Source organism: Corvus brachyrhynchos, unplaced genomic scaffold (assembly GCF_000691975.1).
Source record: "Corvus brachyrhynchos isolate BGI_N302 unplaced genomic scaffold, ASM69197v1 scaffold34, whole genome shotgun sequence".
Classification (NCBI taxonomy): Eukaryota; Metazoa; Chordata; class Aves; order Passeriformes; family Corvidae; genus Corvus; species Corvus brachyrhynchos.
In genome coordinates this window covers 3124301-3150860 of record NW_008238126.1, presented here as the reverse complement: position 1 = coordinate 3150860, position 26560 = coordinate 3124301, and the positions used below count along the sequence as shown (strand labels likewise).

The 26560-nt window shown below is 36.1% G+C and overlaps 1 protein-coding gene across 1 annotated transcript in view; it reads right to left on the bottom strand.

The window, feature by feature from the left end:
* The window catches only part of CFAP47 (cilia and flagella associated protein 47), a 278872-nt gene that overhangs the window by 60686 nt on the left and 191626 nt on the right, over positions 1-26560 (bottom strand). The window contains exons 53-58 of the mRNA XM_017733531.1: positions 25640-25815; positions 23213-23320; positions 19551-19662; positions 12296-12400; positions 10544-10700; positions 3611-3706 (exon numbers count right to left, since the gene is read on the bottom strand). Of these exons, the coding sequence (XP_017589020.1) occupies positions 3611-3706; positions 10544-10700; positions 12296-12400; positions 19551-19662; positions 23213-23320; positions 25640-25815 (754 nt within the window). The remainder of the gene's footprint in view (positions 1-3610; positions 3707-10543; positions 10701-12295; positions 12401-19550; positions 19663-23212; positions 23321-25639; positions 25816-26560) is intronic.

Here is a 26560-nt window from a genome sequence, read left to right as displayed (position 1 = left end):
AGTAAAAGGAAAAGACGAGCTGCAGTCCTGAGAGCTCAATGTACCGTCAGCTTGAGGAACTACCAGCTGGAGCCACTGATGGTTGACTTCAGCAGAACCTCTGATGGAAGTTAGAAATTGTAAAATTATTTCTGCTTGTTGTGAGTGAACAAATCCTGGTCATAAAATGCATTTAAAACATGAAAGAGGAAAGAAAACTAAGTATTTTCCAACACGTTTTCAAAATAGTCTGCTAGAATGGAGAAGTATTTCTCACAGCTCTTTATTTTTTTTTCCTTTTTTCTGGCTCTTCAAGTCATTTTGAGATAATGGAAGCATTATAAAAGAAACAGAGACAGAGGACCTAAGGACAACCAGGGCAAACAAGTATGTTAGTTTTGTTTTTTCAGTCTTTGAAAGCAATAATAAGAAAAAACAGACTGTGCATGCAAAATTACTGAAAGAAAAAAGCAGATGCAAATAAATATAGAATTCAAGAAGCAAATCTTGAAACCTAATATTTTAGGGAAATAGCCTGAGGATCTGAAAAAAAATTATGCCATTTCTTAGGTGAAATTAGTTTAAAAGCCAAATTATCTGTAATCACAGTGGACTGTACATGACAGAAAAAGTATGCTAAAATTCCTTCTCAAAGAATGTTGAATAAAATATGAAACTGTAATAGTGACATGCTTCCAAAGAGCACACACAGAATTTTAGTATCTCAAATTTGATTGCCATCAACTGGTTTTAAACTGCAGGCAGCTTTTTGGAAAATGTCTCATTAACATTAAATACATTTATCAAATATATTTCATCTTTCCTTCCTAAGTGCTCAGTAAAGTTAATAAATACATTTATTTTACACGAAATCAAAGTTAGAAGGAAAAATTAAAGAGTTAATCATGGAGTTCTCCATGGGAAAAGAGATAAACATGATACAAGTGACATGGCAGCTTAAAATACAGAAGTTTTAAAATATAAAACTTGTGCTGAAATATAGAGAGAAGTATCTAAAAAGCAGGTTCAACCAACTGCCCTGTTTACTGTTTCTGTTTGATGCTGCACCAAGTGGTTACAACAGAGAGGCTTACTGACCACCCAGAACAGCAGCTAAGCCATAAAATGCAGTCACTGGAGGTTGAGTGCAAAATGAGATCACACCTTCACTATGAGGACTGTTACTGAAGTAACATAGCTTGTGTTACTGGGAAGCCAGGGCAGGGAAAAAGGATACTCTGCTATGAGTAACAATTTCATAGCATGGATAGTATTTTGGACTTCTTGTGAAAGGATGATGAAAAAATGACTCCTAGACTCTCAGACTATCTCACTATTTTTGAATTTCTACCCTCAGTTTTTAGAGTGAGTGAGGAAAAAACAAGTAATTAATTAGCAACAAGCACAGTTTTTCCATAAGCATGAATGCTGCTCATAAAATGACCTAGCAATCATATTGCAGCAAGTCTATCAAGAATAATATTTAGTTACAACACATTTTCAAAGTATTGTTTCTTTTGTATAGGGAATAATGGTAAGCAGTAACACCTGCATCTAATCTGATCTTCACTTCTGATCACATCAGTAAGATATTTCAGACATAAAATATGAGGAAAAAGTACAACTTTTAAAGATACTTCTGTGAAGTGATTGCACTTTCAGTTTTACTGTGTACATAAATTAGATTGTTTTTGGGCAGTTCACCACTGTGGAAAAAAAATATATATAAGGTCATGGCAAAAGTTACAGCCTTTATATATCTGTGTAAAATGTTGTGCTGGTTTCAGCTGGGGTACAATGAACTTTCTTCCCAGTGGCTGGTATGGGGCAGTGTTTTGGAGTTGTGCTGAAGACAGTGATGATAATATAGGGATGTTTTTGTTATTGCTGAGCAGGGCTTACACAGAGCCAAGGCCTTTCCTGCTTGTCCTACTGCCACACTGGTGTGGCGTGTACACATGGTGTGCATGGGAGGTTGGGAGGAGACACAGCCAGGATGGGTGACCCAAACTGGCCAAAGGGATATTCCAGACCATGTGACATCCCGGATCAGTGTATAAAGTTGGGGGAGGAAAGAGGGGATGTTTGGAGTGATGGTGTTTGTCTGCCCAAGTCACTGATACACGTGATGGAGCCCTGCTCTCCTGGAGGTGGCCAAACACCTGCCCAGCCATGGGAAGCAGTGAATGAATTGCTTGTTTTGCTTTGCTTGTCTGCAAGGCTTTTGCTTTCCCTATTAAACTGTCTTTATCTCAGCCCACAAGTTTTCCACCTTTTATCCTTCCAATTGTCTCCCTGGTCCTGCTGGTGGGGGAGTGAGTGAGTGGCTGCCTGGAGTGAAACCATGAGAAATGGATATATAGAAAATGACACGACATCCAGATCAATTCTTACACCTCCTTTTCTTCTAAATCCTTCTTTCTGTATCACCTAGAAATGTTTTGAGGCATAGTGAGCTCCCAGAAGAGAAAACAAAAATAGTTCCTTGCTGGGAACAGTAAGGTCTGCAATATCCTTTACAAAATAAAGATCTGTCAAGTACACCTACAGGAAAACCATAGTACATGGCAAATTTTTTTGAATGAAATTGTAAACAAGTGATCCTCATGTCATATTTCTAAACCAGGTCTTTAATGTGAGATAGACACTATTTCTTCACAGAAAATGGTATGGCTTATTCTGATATCTATCTTCACATGAAAGAGATGCTCACACATATTTGTGGGGGTATAAGCAAAGAAAATTAATGTCTTTGGTAAATAATTGAAGATATGAATAATTTAACTGTGTGTTCTGAAATTGTAAAGCACTTCTAAGAAGTAATCAATGGAAATAATTAGAAGAAAAATTTTTAAAATAGGTAAAGAAATCTACTTATCTTCTATACTTCAGCAATGAATAGTTTGAAATTACTGAAATATGCTATTTCTATGATAGTCCAAGCCTTATCATAACACCAGATAAATCAAATAAATCAATTATCATATACAAATAATAAATAAATTTTGGTAAAATTACAGCGCTAAAGGCAATTCATTCCTTTCATATCTCATCTTAGATCAGATAGGACCAGCAATGCTACCTAAAATTTAATTCAGGAAATTAAACCAAGAAGTTTAATTCTTTCCATAGTTCAGGTCTATAGTGTCTGGGAAAATTTTCATAAGAAAATACAGAAAATAGTACTTTCCAACTAAAAAACTATCTTATAAAAACTGAGACAAACAACAAATAAATGAAACCAAAAAATAAATAATCACCCCTCCCCCCAAAAAAAACCCAAAAACAAGTTTAAATGACTGATAAGGCTGAAGAGAAACATAACTGTATCTAGAATGAAATAATTGAGAAGTCAATTTTCTTTTTTGTTTTCTGTTAATTCAGTAAAAAGTAAAAGTAGTTACAAATGTCTAATTCATTGATTTTTGGAATTTCTTTCCTCTTCTTTTTCTTATTAACCAGTCCTTCAAACAACAAAAAAATTATTTTAAAAATAATTTTCTTAGCAATTACATATTTTTTCACTCTAGTACTTCATGTTTTAGGAAACTGTGACTTGTTGCAGGTTAAGTTGATAAAATAAGTAACATTAATAGTTTAAATGTATTTTAAGGGTTAAGGAGTTACATACCTTGTGGATGTTTAAACAGAAGTTGAAAAACAGATTCCTTAGTGGTGGACTGGGACAGGACAGATGCACTCAGATGCTGACTCAACAGCTCCTCATCTAAAAAAAAAAAAAAAAAAATTAAAAATTATTTTTGGAAGCTCATTTAGAATTCAAAATTGATGGAACCATTTCCCTAATAAAACAGCTTCACAGACAGGGGTTTCAAAAAATACATTCTTGAGTGGGAACACATGGACCCCTTTTCCCCTGCTTTTATTAAAGGTCTTCTCAGTATTCTCCTCATTGTAAAAAAGTATAGCTAGAATATGGGTATCTTTTAAATAGAATTGAAATGAAATAACACAGTATCAAGAAAAACCAAAGTTTAAAATGCTTTCAGTTAAATAACATCTAGAGATTAAAAAAATAAACTGTTTCCTAAATTAAAAATCAGGTAGCAGTGAAAGCCGATGGTGACATGAAATGTAAGATACACAGGTTCAGGACCAGCAGCACTGACACAGCTGCAGACAAGAATTGCTTTCTTGTTGGAAAGTTACTGGATCAACCAACAGATCACTTCATAAAGACAGAGGATTTAGACATGATTTAGATTGTTTCACTGATTACTGTCAATGCTGTGGATAAATGAAAAATGAGACAGGAAAAACTGGTTTGAAGTCCAATTCTATAAACAGGTCTTGGAACTGTTCAAGCAGCCAAAGGAAATTCCTTGTAAGAAATATGTCTAGCAGCTAACTCCAAGAACCTGAGGCCAATAGATAGACTATATCTGTATAATATGCCATATTAAAGTGTGGTAACACTGAATGATGAACTGCTGACAGGAAGATGGGATACACAGGACTCATCTAACATCCAGGGAAGACTGTCATTTGGATTTATGGAACTAAGTTAAGATAGCTTTAAGAAACAGAATAATGATCAAAGATGTTCAGGAAGGCAAAGAACAGCTCTCTTGGCACTATCAAACTTCTTGCTTCTGTTTGAGAAACAGCCTCAAAATTATTTCATCTCACGAACAAAGTTCTGAGTATCAGAAGCCAGCTTAGAGGTTCAAAATAAGACCTGCAACCTATGAGGAAATACAAAAAGAATTGAAGGGCCCTTTCCAAATATTAAAAGTAAAAGAAAAGCCAACACACTCATTTTAATATATCAATAAAAAAACTGTATCATCTCCTTTCTTGAACTGATAGACTGCAGTGGCAAAAACATGGCTATAGTGAAATCTTCCTCTATAATGCTATTTATTCTGAAGGAATTATTTTCTATATTTTTTCCAGGATGCTAATAAGCTTAATACTGTAAATTTCCCCTACTAGAAGAGTTTTCTCAACTTTAAAATATATGGTATTTATTTTTAGCTTATATGCTTCTACCTATTCAGCTAAAAAGTAATTTTCACACAATTAGCTAACTAATCTCCAGAGATATTTCTTTATCTGAAAAATAGCTTCACTGTATGAAATTAAAGGCACTAGGTTATGCTTCATGATGCTTCAAAATTGCATTTATCAATTCAGAGGTGGACTTATTTTAACTGGTAGCTAAAATAATGATTTGAATTGTTTCAGAATCAGCACAAAGTGATGTTAGCACTTTTATTCTAAATTGATTAGATGACTGAAAATAGTATTTCTTCACATCTTTACTATTTCATTTTAACACTGGCACACATATATATGCAATAATACTTAGTCCAATATATTTTCCCTGAAAGAAAAATGACCAAGTAGCAGATTTGCCTTTGAGCACTGAGTTCAATTGCATAAAGTCACAGAAAGTAATTTGAAAATATTTTTCAAAGTACATTTAAAAAGTGCCAATTCTAATTTGGAAATCTTTGAATGGAAAAAGACACAGCCAAGCTACTGTGCATGCAGCCTTATCTTGGACATAAGGTAAGTTTTAATAAGCAATCTTATATACTGCCACAGATATCAATTTTGCTACTGCAGGTAACACTGGATTCCAGAGGAACCAATTCACCTCCCTTATCCAATTCCTAATTACTGCTGTAGCTTTAGTCTTTTCTTTGAGCACAGCCCTTCAAACTTTGAAACAAATATCCTCTATAAAAGCTGTTGCAACTTTTTCTTGAACTATATATTTGGCCCACTGAAATTTTGAAATTAAATTACCCACATTGACTGAAATAAATGTCATTAAGGAAAATTCTTATTCGGGTTAACTCTGTGGGCTCTGGTTTACAGTGGAGATTTTAGCAGTTTGAATTATTTGTATCATTTTTGTTGCTTCCAAAAACTCTTACTAGAAATACTATATAGTGGTATTTACAGAAGAGCAGGATCATTCAACCTGAAACAGCTGAACTAGTACAAATGGTTGCTAAACCATCTGTGGCAAGAGTTTGCATACTCTGTAGTTCTGGTCATTGGCTCATATTGGGGAAAATCACCTGCTGTCAAATAAACATTACTCACATGACTATTCTTAATGCAGCTATGAATGCCTATGTGAATAAGAGCTGCACATTTAACTACCCAAGTGTCTAAATCCTAGGAAGCAAACTTACTGGTATTAAATTCAACAATAAAATACCTAGTTTTAAGAGGTCCAGGGTAGTAGTAGTAGTTTTACTTGCTCTATAATTACCCCAAATAGAGGACTGTTTGTGCCACAACAGCAGTCAAAATTCAGAGAAAGAAACATTTCTGAGGAGTAATGCTCTTGGGTTTGACAAAGCTTCAGAAATGCAAATGAAAGCTTCAGAAATGGTCCTGATATAACATTTCCCAATTAATGTCTATTTTAATTCCTGGACTCTGCAGTGCTAAACATAATTTCACATCTATCTAGGGCAGAAACTGCCTATGGAATGTTACTTGAAAGCAAGATACAGATAACTTGTGTAATTTTCTTTAAAGCATCAAGTAAATCTATAAATGTTGCTGTTTATTGTTTGTACACTTTAATCGAGATGCCCTATTTTCCTCTTAAGAAGGGGCACATGGTCTAAAACACAATTTCTAAAAATCAAGATCAGTCAGGCATGTCACTCTGACTTCTGAGTTGCTGCCTTCTGTTGACTTCCCCACTCTACCCTCTCTCTGGCCTCCAGAAACATCAGCAATAAGCCTGACAAATTATTTCTCAGGATATGTAAGGGCCAGGAATGCTAAACTGCACTTGTGCATACATGATTTTGCTTATGAGACTAGATTTCTCTTCCCCTGGAAAGATGGAAATAAGAATTCCAGTAAGTATTCCTACACAAAGCAAATCACAGAACAACCAACATCTAAATACAGCTTGAATGCATAAATCAACTGTCTTGTTATGGTTAAAATAAAGCAAACTTTATGTACAGGTCACCAAGAGCAACTGAATTAGAAAATTAACATTATAATTAATCTGATTAACAAATTCAAGATAGATTTTAAAGGACAGGTATGATTTTCCTTTCATAAAGACTTCAGTATAATTTTTTTTTTTCAAATAAAACCTTTAGTAATTCCACAGATCACAGAAACAGTAGATCATCATCATGTCAGGCCTACTGATGGGTAAAGAAAAATGAAGACTGAAAACTTCTGAGGCATAAAAACAAACATCAGTCATTCACTGTCTAAGCTGGATGCTTCTGTCTCTGTCACTGTTCCTGGGACAAGTAAATGCTCTATTGTTAGAACAATAACTGTCTTCACTAAAACAATTAAACAACATGGTTTCTCGTGTTTCTCAGAATTTCACAATCTACTAGGCTTTAGTTACAATATTTAAGCTCTATAAATAATTTCCCATGAAGTTGCATCACAGATAAGTTTGATTATTCTTCTCCACTATTTGGTGAACAGCACACTGGATTACCATTCTTACAAATAATACCTAATAGTATTGGACTACTAAACTGTTCTGTCTGGCACGAGATTTACTCTCAATAAGACAAGCAGTTTGCATCTCTTAATTGCTCTTGTTGTTGTACAAATCAGAATCCCAGCTTGCACTTTCCACTAGAATAAAGCACGCTGCATTCATGAGATGCAATAGGAACCTTTATACCACAGACATAATACACACCTACACTGCAAAATTTATACAACCAGTTATTTCCTGGTCAAGTAGGGTGGGTTGCACAGCTAGTAATTCACAGCACTTCTAATTCACACTGTCTGGCCCAAGGTAAGCACACAGGGTATGTGGAGTGAGGGGAAAATATAAAGGGTTAACATTTTAGCAAGAAAATTGCATTACTAATAATATGAAAGTTCATTCTGTCTTCAGCTGTTCCAAGAATGATGAGTTGATGAACAAAGCAATTCAAAACTGAGGTACACCAACAATTTATCAAGGCAACTCTGGACTGAAGCTCACCATCCATCATGTCAGTCCCTTTCCCTAATTTACATTGCAATCTCTGTCATCATCCATGTCGTTAATACAGGTCTTGAATAATATGGGCCCCAACGCTGACCCCTGGGGTGCAACAATCATTACCAGCCAGCAGCTGAATGTCAAGATGTTGATCACTATCATTTGAGACCAATAGTTCAGCCAAGTTTCCAATCCACTCAGCAGTCATTCACCAAGCCTAGACTTCCTCAGCTTCCAAACAAGAATGTTACAGGATACACTGACAAAAGTCCTAATAAATCATAGTATATTACATTCACTGCTCCTCCTTTATTTGCATAATCACTCATTTCCTTATAGAAGGCAATCACATTTGTCAATCATGATTTGCACTTAAGAAATCCATTTGACTAGTCCTGATTACCTTCTTGACCTTCATGGGCTTGGACATGGACTGTAAGAGAATGTGCTAATCATGGGCTACCCACACTGCAAAAGGTGTCCCATGCAAAAAGTGTCCAATGACCCCACCAGGGCTTCAGGTGAGGCTGATCATCCTACTGAGCCTTTAGCCTTCCTTCTACCACTTTTCAAAGGGGAAAAAAACAAAGCCTTTTCCCAGTCAACAGAAACATCTGATCAGCATGAATTTTCATAGAAAACAACAGCCTCACAACCATTTTGGCCAACTGTTTTATTACATTATGAATTTTATCTGGATTTGTGGATCTGAATACATCCAGCTGCTCTAAGAAGTCCACAGCCTGTCTCTCCCCTACAGGCTGCCCATTTCCCTCTCAAACCAGGAAGTTCACCTACCACAGCACACATCTAACTGGCTCTTGCCATTCATACTGCAGTGCCAGGGAGAAACCTCAGAATTCCTGATAGCCTCAGACCAGAGTTGCAGCTGCCACCTGGATTACAGAAGTAATGACTGCACAATCAGAATGATTGCCCAAGAGCAGCTCCTGTGGTGTGCAGTCAACATTTATGCTTCCTTTTCTACTATGAGCAGCACTTTGGAGCCTTGTGTACATGCACTGAATGCCACCTCCTGCATCAACAGCCCTGTGCAGGGCCTATCTGCAGTGCTCCTTGTCACTTAAAGACACCCAGATGCCAGATAAGTAGGAAGCTGGACAAGACTCTGTTCCTCTTAATGCCAGGATCCCCTCTCTGCCAGGTACCCTGCTCAGCAGGTGAACTCTGACTGTCCCCAAGATCCTGGCCATGATTCACTTAGCTTGTAAGCAGAGAATCCTCTGCATGCTGTTACTTCCCTTGCCAGAAGAGAACATCAAGAGAAATTCAGAACTGGTCTAATTATTTACAAATTGAACTCTGTTTTGTGACAGTTGTGAATGGAAATATTTCAGCAGTTAATATGGGAAACTGCACTGAAGTCTGACCAAAAAAAAAAAAAATTGGCCAGCAGAAGTTCAGACTGTTTAGTCATGAGACCAAGATGCTTTTGGCCAGGCACCTTTTAGGTAAACATATTTCCAAGATCCCCCATAAAAGAACTGCATATGTGGACAAAGATGTATTTCTTTATTTCTAATTCATATTCAGAAGGTAGGATTAAAAAGCTTGAGTTTAAGACAAAAATAAACACCAATCTACAGTTTTTAAAAGACATTTCTTCACTTATTCTATGTGCCACAAACCCCAAATCACAGTATGAGTGTGTAAACATGGCTTAAAACATACCTTTGAAGAGGTTTGATTCACTATTCTCCTATGGTTTTGGTTTTTGCTATTTCTCTTATGTTTATTTATTTATGAAGATAAAACTGGGAGGTTTATCCTCAGGTTTTGTTATTTGTAGATGCCAGGACATGCTTTGGCACCAATTTTCTGGTGCTACCTACAATGTTATGTTTGGGTAGGTGGAGATTCAGAGAACCTTTTAAAGCCTTCTGATGCACTAAAAGTGAAATTTCCTCTTTGAGTAAATGTTAGTCATCAAAGAGAATGTGGGATTTAGAACCTGACTTCTTACAGCATTTGTGAAATCCCAGTATGGACAGTTACTTATCAATCTCTGATAATTCTGGATCTCATCCTTTAAAGCATGTTTGAAAATATTGATGAAACATACTTGTTCAGAAGGTCATCAGAAAAAAAACAAACAAAAAACAAACTTAACTAAAAATGTTTTGCCCTTGCTCTCTTATTAACTCCTTTAGTTATCCAGAATCTGACCAATAATATAAAACTTTTGAAGGAAACTGAGGAAAAAAAGCAATACAAAGCATTAGCTGTTTGATTTAGACATACAGCTACCAGAACACATCCCAGGAGTCTCCTGTTGCCGAAATGCTACAGTGCAGTCCACAGCCAGCAGCTGCACATCCACACAAGGCTGTGTGACCCAAGAAATCTACTGTGAGCAGTTGTTACAGGTTTGTGTTCTTTCTATCTCCCACAGCACACTTTACAGAGTTTTCAGTGTGGATGTGGATAATACACAACAACTCTTGCCAAAAAATGGAATGAGGAAAATTCAATCACATCCCTTTCACACTTTTAATGCAACCCATACAGCTTAAGTTCCTTCCCCCACCCAAAAAAAAAAAAAAAACCAACAAAACAAAGTCCAATCCCCTGTACCTGTCAGCATGATATCTATCACCACATTTTCAGCAGTTGGATTTTTGAAGGATATGACGGCAGAAGAGTACTCGCCAATGCAGGCACTTATGGTGGTTGTTTCCATCTGCTGAGGAGGATGACCAGATCCCGTAAGGTGAAATAGCCACTCTCCAAACTGTGAATGAAATGTGCCACTTTTTATTATTTGACAAGTCAGAGCTGTAGGTTTTAAAGTATTTTGCCTACCTCTTTCTTCTACTGTTCTGTGTCTCTGCTATAAGTGAGCTTCAATGTCTGCTTTCTTTTTAATTCCTTAAAGCTGTTGTTATTTCCAGATAGCTAAGTATTGCTATCTGGAAATCAACAGCTCCATTCTGGGAGACGTTCACATCTCCTTTTTGTATTTAATTTCTGTCTTACTTCAAGCACATTGTATTTAACTTCCATCCAGCTACTCAGAGCTTCCAGGGTGACGAATGGAAGGATGTAGGTGGTTGCAAAAGCAACACTCAAAGCACATATATTAGAACCCGAAAGCAGGTGAAGTGAGAAGTTCTCTCCAGAACACAAAGGAAGAAAGAAAATAATTCTTTTGTGGAACAGCAGTAGAATCACACAAAAAGCTAGAAGTGTTACTCCAAAGATAATAAAAAACATTAACATTTAGACACAGAAAAATCAAGGATATTAGAAAAAACTTGTAGATACAAGGTTTCTGTGGACCATCAGGTTTCAGAGAAGATAAGGACATTGTGTCCTCTTGGACTGACCTTGGATACATACTGTTCATATAAGAATTGCTGTCTCCTTGTTTTTATCCTTAATAAATATTTAAGAGAAATTCTGAAAATAAATGCTGTGACAACACCACCTGCAAATAACCAGTCTGTTCAACATACTTTTTCAGGAAAAAAATTGCCACAGGACTTCCTTCAGTATTTGTTTTCTTCATATAAAACAATATTTGCTCTTTTAGTATTACTTAAAATACTACTGAAAACTGCTGGTAGCACTAAACTGGAATAATTCACAGGTCAGCAGTCTTTTAGGATATCTGAAACTCAAAAAAAAAAAAAAAAATACAGAGAGGAAATTGCACAGAAAGCAAATGCTTCATTTAACCACACCTCACATGATGAAATATTATCATTTGCATTGTACTATCAAGTTTTCTTTTTTATTCCAGCTGTAATTTAAAAACAGTTAGTAGGTCATATTGATGACATATGTCTCTTTATTTACTTGTTTCTCATCAACTTTAGGAAAATTCACAGAGGAAAAAAAGTAAACAACTCTAAGGTGTTCAAAGCAAAAAGCCTTTTCAGATAAAATGAAAGGAAGAATTCACTTTTTCAAGTGTGTGACCTTCTAAAATTCAGTTCAGATAAAAAATGAAACTATTTAGTTTTGTTTGGGGTTGGGAAAAACATCAAGAAATTTAATTTCAGAGGTGATGCTGCTAAGAAGCAGCAGTCTTCTAGTGTTAAAAACAGCAGAACACAGTACTGAGCAAGCTAATATTATTCATTATTTGTTCTAGCTCCTAGGCCATTATACCACATTTTAATATTGTAAACAGAATAATTTCTGTGTAGAACTAAGGATACAACAAATTGTAAGTTTTCATCATCTTTGCATTTGCTTTTTCATTATGCATCCAGTCACTAAACTTCAACTCGACCTACAGGCTAAGCCTCTGACTTCCTTGCCTATCACAAATTATATCTAATCTGAATCCCAAGTGTTGTGGGCATGAGCACATGATCCTACCTTTGGGCATTGGAAGGCTATTGTCGCCTTGTGATTGCGTCTTCCAAGGGCAGTGGGACAGAATCTCACAGGCAGCTGAGTGGTGGAATGAGGAGGAATAGTCAGCTGTACAAACACAAGAAAGAGGCAAAACAAAGGAGGGGTAAGAGAGAGGAAATCAATTTTTTTGAGTCTGTGTCTGTTTTGTGCTCTGTACCAACAGTGTTGATGTGTATATGATTAATGTGTTCCACCAGATGCATTCTCCCCTCTCAGCCAGCACAGGCTGCAAAGGCAGCGAGTGCATTGCAGCAAACAATCCCAGTGGCAGTCACTGCACGTCCTCTGCCCAGCCACCCCAGGGCTGGTGTTAGAGACTGCTCCAAGGACATCAAACACCACTCAAACAGGACTCTGGTGTCTGATCGTACTGATGACACTGAAGGGTTATCACAGCGACCTCCACAGACAAAAACTGGCTTAGAAAGGGAATACATGCCAGGTTTTAATAAGCCAGTGCATTGTCTCCCTTCTGCTTACCTTTATCGAAACCAACACTGTAAATAACATTGCAAGTTTTCTCTTCACCTCAAGTATTCTACTTGAGACTCAACTGCACAGGGAAAAAGCAAGGTAGCTGGCTACAATGGAGTAAGATATGCTGTAAGAACCAGATAAGCAGTGAAAGAGCAGAACTAAGAATGATAAAAATGCCAGTGCACTAAAAGAGTGATCAGCCAGAATCACTGAATACACAACTACTGTGTCTATTTCTTTAATAAAAAACAGGTACTATCCTTTAAATATCACATATGTTTAAATAATGTTTGTATGTAACAAGAGATAAAAAGGTAATTGATTGCTATCATGAGCAGTTAACCTGTATTTTATAAAAGGAATATAATTTGCAATAAAAGGTCAAAACAACACCCTACCACAGCTGGTACTGACAAAGCACACATATAGCTACCAACTCCTCGAGTTGAAGCATGGCTATGACAAAAACTCCAGGGAAGGGCAGTATTATACTGTGCTCCACCTTTTAGGCCCTAAAACCTTCACTGGCCGACCCACTAGGAAGCCACCTAACACTGCCCCAGTGTGTGACTGATGGACAGCTCTGCCAGTCAGAGACTGGGTTAGCACCACCCCAGTGATTGATTGATTGATTGATTGCAGCTCAGCCAAGCTGGGGAGTCTGGGGTCACTGTCTCCCCACAAAGCAAGGCCTGGCTCACCCCCACCCCACACACACAGAGGTGTTATCTTGAACCATTGATCTCATCCACTCTCTGACAGAGCCTTATGTTGCTTTTCCTCACTGCCCTGTGGCTTTCCCTGCCATCCCAGAGCTGGGCCCAGGCAGGAGGCACAGCATTCCCGGTCTTGCCAGTCATCCTCTGGGTGTGTTTCTAGGGTACTCTTACCTGGAATAAAACACAGATCCTTCCAAACAGTGTTAAAAGTGATAATATAAAAGGAAATCTTTAATTGAAAGGCCTTCAAGCTGCATAATATGGCAATATGCACATGTAATACAGTAGTTCTACAATTTTATAAGGTTAATTGATTAATATCCCTATCAAATATTGTCCAATTAGAAGAACAGTAGTTTAGGTAATTTTACCCTGGGAACTGCCCCATTGGAATTGGTCCAGGGGCTTTTTTGCCCTGTTTATTGCTGTGTCTTCTCAGATTCTGGTTGGAAAACAAAAGGTCTTTGTTGCAGGTTCTCTTCTTGAAAACAAGACTAAACAGTATTTCAGGAATGTGTTAGAAGGTTAGCTTATTATTCTAAAATCTACGAGAAAGGGTAGGAAAAATACTAGTAGCTATTTAACTATGTAATAGAAGTATACAGAGCTATGAATATATGAAAAATACAGTACTAAAAGGTAGGGGAACAAGAGTAGGAAAAGTACTAGAAGATACAAGCATGCAGCAGCCTCCAAATCTACAAATACATGAAAATATATAAAAAGCTAAAAATCTTTAGGCATCAGTACCAGCTCAGTTAGGGACAGGGATGTTGATGTGCCTTGAACAACAGATATCCCTCCTGATGGCAGTGGGAGGTAGGTTGTGCAGAAGAGAGGACAGAGCTCAGGTGTGCTCAACTAACACACAAAACATGAATTTTTTTTTTCTCTTTTGGGGAGAAAGTTTCAAAGTAATTAATCAGAATACTGCCATAATAGTTAATTAAACTTTCATTTGCAGTCCAGTTCCAGACCCATTTATTAAATGAAGACTCACAAATGGAGAAAGAACCATAGTAGAAAGAACCCCTTCCCAAATACTTTTGAATAGAATGAAAAAGTAGATAAAGACAGGATGTCACCTAATAAGAATACATAATTAAATTAATTAAATTAACACTAAGATTTTAAAATTTCGAGTAATTTCAGTAAGACATCCACATTATTCATAATAATAACTCTTCCATAGAGATGGAAACAGACAGGAGTTCGATTTCCAGGAAGTATTACTTGACATTTAATCATTACTCAGAAAATGCAGTGCCACAATGAATCAAAATAACCAACATGGAGTTATGCTAATCCAGCAGACTGCCTGCTCTGAAAGCAGAAAGGATTGTTAATTTTTACATTATAGATTTGGTTTTAAAAATTCATTTTGTATTATACAGTATGATGTTCTCTGTATCCATAAAGTAATTTGTTTTGAAATAAGCTGAGCAAAAAAAATTACTTGCTTTCTACTGTAATCCAAAGAATAAATTGCTTTTAGAACTAGAATTGAGAAATAATGCTAAACAACGTATTTTAAGAAGGTCATAAAATCATTCAATCATTCAATTAAATGTGCTGATGCTAACACATCTCCTGCCTTTCATTTTTTTTTACATAAAGAAGTGGCTTCCATGATACTCATGTGAAAAGGAACTATCATTGCTCTTCATAATACCTCAGATATATGTTTAAATACAGAAGCTTAGTCTGAAGCAACTATAAATACATTATTTCTGTTATAAAATGAAGAAAGGAGGGAATTTTTTCATTGAATCTGAGAGTTTGCTCTCTACTCTGTACAAAACAATATTCATAGTCATTAAGAAAATCGTTAAAGCTTGCACACAGAGATTGCACTCCTTCCTGCCAGCCCTTCTCTACTAAATTATTTGTCCTCAATAAAAATTGTGTTTCAAAGCCAATCAGGAAAGAACACAGCTTAATGGAAAAGGTTTAGGCTAGTTATAAGCCAGGAGAATAGCAAACTGAAGACTTACAGTGAAAGGACAATTCTTTTTGGCCATAGAGACAATCCTGTTTGTAAGACTTTTTTTTACATCATAAATATATGTGTGTATCAATATAAGACACATATATGTGAAATACATCCATGTATTTGTATAGAAAAAAAGTAGTAAATTTGGGATCATAACAGTATTAATTACTGAAAATTTTCAGCTGTTAAATCTGATGCTGAAACTGAATCCTTTTCTGCTAAAGACAAAGAAAGATGTGGTCAGGACAGAAAAACGAAACTCAACATCCCAATGACTTTTTCCCCAGACACTCCTAATATGCAATATGTTAATGGAAAATGAGTTGGAACTTTACAGTAAACTTATGTAAGTTCACTTTTATTCCAGCTTTTAGATAATTTGGCAGCATTTATAAAGTTATTAAGTTAGTTTAAGGTTGACAAGAAGGGAAACAAAAATTAGGTGTAGCTTGTTAAAAAAAGAAACAAAAAAGGAAAAAGGATATGAAAATCCAAATCCCATTAAAGGGAATACTTGAAAGCTTTTATCAAATTTTTGAAAGAAAACAAAGATGTTATATTCCATTTAAACCATCCTAGGCTACAATTGCAAAGCTACTAGTAAGATATGCATGCTTTTCTCATTTTTGTCAGTGTGCAAAGGGTAACAGAGCTGCTTCTAATGACATGAAGCTGGCAAGAGATTTAAAGCCTTTGAATTTCATTTAGACTTCATTATGCACCCTGAAGTTCAGGAATACTTGAGCCTAATCCAACTGGACCTCAGGAAAGTGTATTGTTAATGATGTCCATACTTTAAGTTGAATCAGTTCTTTGGAAAATAATCCCTTGTGGTATTTCAGTAATGCCCTTTCTTCCAAATTGAAACTGGAACAAACTTCCACACACATGAAAATATGTTAATAATATTTGAATTTTTTTAAATTCTGAAATATTAGTCAACATTTTGGTTATTAATTTTAGGCAAATATCCCTAGGGAAGAAAAAAAATTCTGTGATATCACTGCTGAATCTGGTTTATTTAACATAACTCAGTGACTGAAGAAATCGATTTGAGACATTTTCTGATCGACAGCCCAGTATATTCGAAAGTTCTACATCTTAGATGACATAAAAACAAATATGGAAAGTTATATGAAATATTAAAATTACTGGCCTGACTCTAATATCTTTAAATATAATGTATCTTTATTGGACAATCCCATCTTCAATCTAATGTTCTAATAATTTGCTCTTTTTTGTTGCATTTCATCTGAGGGTTGCACAAATCAGAATCTTTCTGCTGACAAGAAAGCATTATTTGCTTTAAAGAGAGCAGAAACTTAAATGATCAAGATGGGAAACTTCTTCCATGCATAGCAAAGGCTTTGAAATGGGTGTTATTATAAACCAATACCCGAAACACAAGGCATGGTTTATGAGCAGTAAACTTCTGGAAGTTGAATGCACTGTTGTGTGGAGGTACTAAACCTAGGATGTAACATATTCAGGAGAAGCAAGTTCACATCTGGAGAGCTCTGTCCATGTCTGGGCTCCCCAGCCCAAGAAAGACAAGGAATTATTGGAGAGGGTCCAGCAGAGGCTACAAAGATGGTTGGGGGTCTGGAGCATCTCTTGTGAGGAGAGGCAGTGGGAGCTGGGCCTGCGCAGTCTGGAGAAAGCCCAACTCAGAGGGGACCTCATCGGTGTATACAAGTATCTTATAGGCAAATGCCAAACTCTTTCCACTGTTGCCCGGTGACAGGACAAGGGCAATGGCCGTGAGCTGAAGCACAGAAAGTTCCATCTCAATATGAGGAAAAACTTCTTTCCTGTGAGAGTAACTGAGCACTGGAACACGCTGTCGACAGAAACTGTGGAGTCTCCATCTCTGGAGATATTCAAAACCTGCCTGGAGGTGTTCCTGTGCAACCTCCTCTGGATGAACCTGCTTTAGGAAGGGGGTTGGATTAGATGGTCTCCACAGGCTCCTTCCAACCCCAACCATTCTGTCATTCTGTGATTCAAATGCCACCCCCTGACTTTGTCACCAAAACTGAAGGAAATCACATGACCTCTCCAAACATGGATCTGTAATGGGAGAAATAGATTCAAAAAGGGACAGCTACATGAAATAAATATTAAGTAGCTGCATATAGCAACCAAAGCTATCCTGTAACTGGGAGAACTACTGCAATTGACAAGTAATCTTTCAGAATTCAATCCATAAATTATATACAGGACTGAGGATTAGAATAAAAAGGGAAGGAAGAAAGGAAATTGCTGCAGTTAGTGTTGAATGCGTCTTTTCCTACGCAATGTACTGTAGCTATCGTTGATGTGTGAATCTGTGGTGATAAATTGTGAGAGCAGATAGATTTTTTTTCTTGTTGTTAATTTCCTGCACAAGGTAATATGCAATCTGCAGCAGCCAAAAGTCACTATATTTAAATCTAATCCACTTCTGTGCCAATGACTTAAACATAATATATCTATATAATACTCCCAGAAAATTAATATAGTTTGAATCCATTGTTTCTTAGCTCCTATTCAAATGCCAATTCATTAAATGATTAGTAATAGCACTTGTCAAGGTTTAATATAGTGTGTGAAGATGTGTTATCATGCATGAAACAAAAGACAGACTAGAAGAAACTTTTCTAGTTTTATGAAAAAGGTTTTATACTTTTAATTTAATGGAATCCCATGTAGCAATATATGGGGAAGCTGAGTAAGTAAGTTTGTTCTCCTTTAGCTGTTACCTTCAGAGCCCCTTCTAGGAACAGTTGGTCTGGCTGTACTGCTATATTTGAGGCCAAAAGCTGTTTAGTTTCTGAAAACTGAATCTATAATGACTTTATATCATTCCTTTATTTTCCCCATATGATCTTTTGTATCTTCTTAGCTTTATTTTATTACAATACTCTTCTCCTCTCTCTCTGACCCTTAAACCATTTTGCAGGAATAGAATCATAAAATCATAGAATAGTTTGGGTGGGAAGGGACAAACCAGCTCTGGTGTCTTCCCCATATTATGTTCTTCATGCCTAGAAAAGGCACCATTTCTTTCCTGTCCAGCACAGGTTTCTTTCTTTTCGTTTTTTTCATGTTAAAGGTTCTGAATTCACATCCTAAGAGGTTGTGACAGAGGCACTCAATGCCACTCATTCAGAGGCAGAGTTTCCATGCTTCTCTCTTCCCTTTTCTCATCTCCCCATCATGAAAAGGTCACATATTTCATAGAATTAACTGTTAATAATATCCAAAGAGTTCTTTATGGGACCTGTACTATTAACTAGCATTCAATGGTCAATAACAAATATATTTCTGAACCCTGACCACCTAGAACTCTAGCCAATCCCTATGAAAATATAAAAGCTGAGCCAATTTACTCAACTGCTATTCCTAGAAAGAACATAAATGTTAGGCAGCTAACATCCTAAAAGATGGAAGGGCTTCTGTGACGGAGGAGGAAAAAGTGGAGTACATCACAACAAGAGGGTTGAGACTTGCTCTGTAGAAATCACTCTTGAGGTAACTGTGAGTTTGGAGAATAAAATGGCTCAAGGTATTTGCTTGATGCTTCTTTGCAGCTATAGTGATCAAATTATTCATCGGCCTTGCAAGTTGCTTAAAACTGCCATGACTATGAGATATTACTGTATTCTTCCATTAATATTTTATCTACTAACCTAAATATTTACCTAGTTATCATCTTGATTATTAGATACTTACGAAGCTTCTAACCACCTGGTTTGTTTACAGCTTCTCCTTCTAATGTCTCCTGAATTATTTACAACCTACTCTGCAGTCCTGCTCAAAACCATTCCAACAAAGCATTCCAGGAACAAAAACATCTGTACTTCAGATTGAGCTGCTTTTCAAGTTTAGTTGTTTTCTTCCTCAGGCTATAAAATCTCTAAAATACATACTTAAAATGTCTAAAAGATTGTATATTCTGAACCCACAATACAATACACAATTCAATTTGTTTTGAAAAGAAGGCTCTCTTCTATCTTTTTTGTGAAAGCACAGAAATCTTACTCACAGGTTGTTTTGGGTCAGTCTCAACTGCAAAATGGTTGGGATCACTGTTAGCCATTTGTAGCACCAGAGTTTCATGAGTGGGATTAGAAAGAGGTATGTGTATATAAGTCCATCTGGAAAAAAACATATATGCAATGATGATTAATTGCAAAGCTTCTTCCATTACATGTCATTATTCATATATTCTTTTATTTCCTGAAAAATTTGGGGGGTTTTATTTATTTAATTTTTATTGCATTAGCATTTCCCCACTAGTGTGGAAAGATATTTATTAAATTATTATTATTAATAACAATAAATATTGAATTAATTCAGTGTTTCATTTTGTATCATTTTTGTGTTGTTCATTACAGCATAATCATAAAATCATTATTTTGCATATGTAGGTTATATATTTTAATGAGTATAGTGACTCTCCCAGAACAAAGACTGGAGTATGCTGATTGCCTAATTATGCTTTAAATCAACTGGCCCTCTATTTTACAGACTTTCCTTCTTTATTTTCCAGTTAAAGAGCAGACATGAGATAATTTCAATAGGGAGAAAATTTTTAAAATATTTCACAGGACTCCCAACATTTCCTCTATTCTGGTCAAAATATTATATTTTTTGTTTTTAGCAAAGTTATATGACCATAAATCACATCCTTGTTGTAACACCAAGGGACACAGAGGAGAGATTCAAGGTGAATAAGTGAAAACAGTAAATAAGAAAACTCTGAAAAATGAGATACATATATTGGCTTTGCTGTAATTCATCTCCTAATGGATATTCCCTCTAGTCAAAGCTGTGGCAGGTCAATGGCCAGATTGCTCCACATATTTATCATCTGGAAAAAATTAGTCTGTTTATCATAGCTAAATCAGTAATGAAAAAGAAAATATAAAAACTAACATTTAGAAGATATTTCAGTCCAGCTTTATGACTGTAACTTTAGACCCTAAACTGTTCACAAGTGGGCTCCTTCAAAACTATGCAGTGACATAAATCCCCAGCAGTGTGCAGCAGACTTGTTTCTGACTAACACTGTAAAAGCATTGTATCATTGAGATCTCAAAAGCTGGGTAAAGAAATACTAGGAAATTTTCACACAGGAACTTCAGATTCACTTGATCATTCCCATTTTTCACATATACCATCTCTCCCCTTTTTTTTTTTTTTTTTTTTTGTCTGGTCTCTTTCATACGTAATACTTAGTCAAAAGGAAAAATAAGTTGAAATATCTGAAATTTAATAAGAAACTACTTGACTGTTAGAGGTTCTTCAAGTCATCAAAATCCTGCCACCCCACACAGATTGACTATCATGGTTATGCTGGAAAAATTGTTGCATTTGGCAGTAAATTCCAGATCACTGTGAACTACATTCAACTGACTCATCTTCAATGACTCCACTGTGGAGCCCATAACAAGATGGATAAGGAAAGATGAAAAATATCAGGGAGAAGGTTTCCTTCCTTAGAGACATATGCTAAGGGATGTGTTAAATCTACCCTGACACAAACAATAAGCAGATCTGACTGTGATAATCCCAAATGTTAGGGAATCTGAAGAAGAATTAAAAGAGAAATTGTTAGAAATTTTCTTTTCTCTTTCAAGAATTGGTCAGAAATTGATTCTAAGTTATCAAAGGGTTCTTGGCTCCTAATCCAATTCCGAGTAATATTTCAAGGACATAAATTCCTAAATTTTTCAGATCAATAGTAAAAAGAATACAGCAAGCACACAATGAAAAACATTATTCCTATATTCATATGCTAATGCTTCTGCATTCAAGGCAAAGTTGGTAGAATGGAAATTAATCTGTTAAAAAACTACAAATCTTCACCAACCAGAAATGCTTCAAACATTTGATGACATTTACAGTTCACATCTCTGGGTACATAGCAAGGAAGTATATCCATTCAAAAAAACATGCAAATTGATACCTTTCTTAGACCATACACAGATGTCTACCTACACTGCCTTTACACATTTATCACAGATTAATGCAACCAATTTACTTGGACTGTCTCATCTTTTCCATGAGGCAGAGCAATTCTCAGTAAGTGAACTGTAACCTCAATGCCATCACTGACTGCCATTGTGCCACTTTGTACTTCAAGAAGAGTGCTGATAACATTATGCTGACACCGCTGGGCACCACCAAAAAGAGCCTGGCACCATCCTCTTCACACCTGCCTTTGAGATGTTTGTATGTATTGATGAGATCCCCTCCCAGCCTTTTCCTCTCCAGAGGAGAGATGCTCCAGACCCCTCATCATTCTTGTGGCCTCCACTGGACCCTCTCCATAAGAGAGATGCTCCAGACCCCTCATCATTCTTGTGGCCTCCACTGGACCCTCTCCAGGAGCTCCTTGTCTTTCTTGTACTGAGGAGCCCAGAACTGGACACGGTGTTCCTCCGCGTATTTACAGATACATAGGAACTACAACATGTATGTACTTATAAAGGGAAAAGAAATCTCATTTGAAAAAATAAAACATGGGATTTGAGGAGTTTGAGATAAGAATTTTGACAGGAAGAGTTGTAGTTAATGGAGCTAATCTTTTCCAACATCCATTTTCCTTGCAGTGGAAAAGGATGACTTGTCATTTTCCACTGGACTATTTGTGCATGTAGCTTCCAGGCAGTGGATGCCAAAGAAAATTATGAATGCCAGATAGTCTGAATAAAAAGGTTTTAAGTAATTCCTAACTCCTAACAGCAAAAGCCTACATAGTAGAGAAAAATTACTCCAGTCAGCCCAGAATTTTAAAGTAAAAACCAGGAAATGGCACAATTTATTTTCTTTAGAACATAATAACAAAGGCATTGTCAATTACCTCCAGTCTGTGCATCATACTTAAGAGCAGAAAATATTCACTCACAAAAAATTTAATCAGAGAAAATTTCATGTTGTGGTCTCTAACAACATTTTTTCTCAGTCTGTTATGTATATTAATTCAGATTTAGTCAAAGATAGACAGAAGTGGAATTTAGCATTCACAAGAGCAGTGTATCCACAGAAACTATTAGTAAGTGGAGGTAATATGTGGAAAAGCACTTCTGAAATTTTGACATTCTCCAAAGCCTTTCCTTAAAGTTTTAGCTTATGTCTTGAAATTCAGAACTGGACTGAACATTATGCTATCAAAATGCACGTTGAAATATCATTGAAGGATGGTAATAATTGGGTTCATTTTTCTAAGTAGCTCATTTTCACTTGTGGCATTTCAACCATGTCTACCTCCAGGACCTGCAGGACAGAAGTTGCATCATTTTCCCTTTTCTTGAGAGGTTAAAATATATTGCTAACTGGTATACAAGCATTTGTAAAGCAGGATTGTTGGTAAACTCCTAGTTCAGGGAGAAGAAAAGAAACAGAAAATAAAGCCAACCTACAGAGCTCAAGATTATGGATCTTGGTGATTACATTCTGCAGTATTGTTGGAGTGATTTCTCTATAAAGACTTCAGAGGAAGTTTACATAGAGGCTAAAATTTCATTTCAATTGTTCTTCTGCAAGGAATATTTCACCTACCTACATATATATCTAAAAAAATTATCTGCAAACTACTACAGCAGACATAGAGCACTATTCTGAGTTTTTGCTGTAAACTGTTCATGTAATGTCCATGATACTCAAAAGCAGTGACCCAGTCCAGCATTATGAACTACTCACTTTCCAAGCTCACAAGCTATTTCAGGTAGCCCGGTTGGCGATGGCTTCTCTACGTTGAACTTCAGGGCATACCAAAATTCTCCAAGTACATCTGACCGGAACATGACACTAAAAACAGATACACAAGCTTAACATAAAGCTATTTTTTTCAGATAATTAAAAAAAAACCCAGATTAAAATTCAGGAGAAACCTAATGAGTTCAACACAGAGAGTTCTTTAATTAGATCATATTTTTCCTCTAACACTTCTCACTGGTATCTGAATTCAGCTACCAAATCTAATAATATTTAGAATTACTGCTGCAACAAAATCTCTTCTTCATCCTTCCTAAATTTTAGCGATAAAATTCGTTGCTTGTGGTTTTGTTAGCTTGCTTTTATCAAAAATACAACTCAAACATTTTTCTGCTTATAAGAGTAAGCTTTAATTTCATTTCAATATTACAGGATTTTCTTTTTAGCCATTTTGAAGGGCAAAGTAACAGAAATAATATACACTAATTTTAAAAAGGAAAATCTCTCAAATCTAGGTATAAAAACTGAGGTGTAAATATAGACACATTCCTATGAGCCTGGCAAGGAGATATTCAAGTAATATTCAACATATTGTTTTGATATACAAGGAATATTCCAAGGAATATTCATAATATTGTTTTGATATACAATCAAGTGTTGTCATGACTTAAAATTTCTTGCTGCTAGGTGAGATATGTACAGCAATATATTTCAGTGACAGACATTGTAATAAAGTTCTTTCCTACTGCATTTTCTTTTCTATTTCTTGAGGTTTTTTTGAGTAGCAGAGTGATAACAGTATTAAACCAAAGCACTGGAAGTGTATAAAAACTTAGAAGAAATGCACTGTACAATCCCATGACCCACTAAGGATGAGTTCTTTTTCTAAATTATAGATAACTGTGTCTATGCCATGACTTTATGGTTCCAGACTATCCCCTGTGCCAACAGAGCTTTTAAAGCGAGCATAAAACAGCTCTAGGAAAGAATCAACCATTTGAAAAGGTACACATGCCACAATCCCTTTTCCAACAGTTCTTCCCAGCTGCTAACATAGCAAAGGAAACAGAGCATGGCTTCAGAAAAAAATTTAATAGTGTGGATGCAATGGGGAAGTACCTCTGTCCAGCTGTACTGTAGTCTATGGGAGCTACTGCAATTTAAAGGAGCTATTATACACTTCTGGAACAAAACTGCACAACCATATTGAGAATGTCCAGATGTGCTTTATGTCACCTCTGCATATATTCCCTAAGGCCCAGCCAACCAATCAGCTGAGCCCCAAGTTTTGCCAGTTAAAACAAACCTTTATCTTATTATTTGGAAATTCTGCATTTGAAAAATGCCAGAAATATTATGTGGTATGAAAAAAAAAGAGGAGGTCTATCCTCATCTGCAGTTTAAGAATGCATGATTTTTACAAATTCCCACAGGGAAAAAAAAACCACAAAACACAAAACAAAACAACTTATTAGAGTTGTAACAGTTCTCAATTTTATAAAACAGTATTTGAATCTGCATCATTCAATGATACCTGACATTATTGTGGTCTTTGGAAAAATCATTGCAAGCAAATTGAATAAAACTCTGAACGGATTTTGACTGACCAAAACTGGTCAGATGTCTCTGCTCTCCTCTTAAATCACCACCCCACCCTACTCCCCATTCCCATATTTTTGCCAGTCAGTTGAGATAACTGAAAAACAGGGCATTGTTTTTCAGTCAGCCCTTTGACTAAATAATGCTTTGGTAACCAAATTCCAGGAAAATAAGCTTTGCAATTCTACACCATTCAATTACTTGCTGAACTGTTTTAGTTGAAACTAAGACCAAGAGGTCATCTGTCTTTTCATACCTAATTATCATACCTGCATGGTTTCACTGGGATTTCCAATGTAATGAATTTTTTTTAATTTAAAACCACTCCATATTCATTTAGTAGATCGTGGTTAAGTAATGGAAGATTATGAAGGTAAATGGATTTAAGTGAAGACAGTTAAAGGGTTCTCTATCTGGTTTCAGTTAAGTTTTTACAATTTTGTTCCTTCTGAGAAAAAAATGTAATTGTTCTATTCCTTTTACAGAACTTAAAATTTACAAACTATTAATCTGAAGTTTTCAAGGGGGGCTTCTAACATTAAGTAAGCTTCTCAAACATTGTTAACTAAATTCTAGTGAACTAGAATGACAAGGAGTTATTCTATTGCCTGTCAATAATGCTTTTCCCCTAAGAGGAAAGCTGCTATTAGGGATACAATACATTTAAAGATGGAAATTGTCTTAATTCCATTTATTAACTTCTGTGGGGCTTTTTAGGGCAATATTTTCATCAAGTGACTTAGGTTTCAATGAAAGTAGTTCATTTATTAGTAAAACAGCTACAATTACAAGTATCAAAACTCTACAGCCTACCTTCCATTAAAAGAGCCAAGAGCAGCTGGGGAAAACTGTAGGTGATATGAAAATGTTTGTTTGGGCCTGACAATGAAAGAGTTTTCTCCAAAAAGGGATGGATGGTCCAGCAGCACACTCATCTTGACAACGTTTTTGGTAGGATTAGTGATGGGAATATTAATTCCAACAGTATCCTAGAAAGAATAAAAAAAAAACAAAATCACAAAATTAATTATGAGCAATTACATGTAAAAGGTATTTCTCAAACAAGTAAAGTGCTTACTCATTGTTTACACTTATGCAAATTCAGGCTGCACCTTTGTTTGATAAGTGAACTAACCCAAAAAGAGCCAAGTTGCAGCAAGAAACATTTCAGACAACCTTCAAATTGTAAACTCTTTAATTCCATAAATATGGAAAAGTTCAAATCTTCCTGGCTGGTCTGTGTTCTACCAGGCTACTTCACTTTTCAAGATATGCCCAAGGCTTGCCAAAATACACCTTGCAAGCCAGTCTTCTGTAATCCCAAGCAGGTAAAAACTCCAGGCTGCCTCCCAACAGTCAAGCACAGGCAATTGGAAATGTCCACTTCACAAGCTGACAAACGATTAGGCTGAATTCTGCTGGATCTGTTCCCTTAATTTAAAAGTTACATCATAATACTTGACATTGAAACAACACCACCACAATAAATATTCCCTCTCTCATTCCATTAGACCATTTCCCTCACTAGTGATCTCCATATCTTTGTTTAAAGTCTATGAGTACTTCAGGGAAGGGCCATCTTTCAATGATCACCTGGAAAACATCGATACTATTAAAGATGCATAAAAAATTCCAGTTACTGTAATAAAACAGAGGCAAACTATGGCCTCATTAGCTAAACATGCATATTTTACATGTGGAACACCTGTAGGATGGGCAGGACTGGGGCAGAGG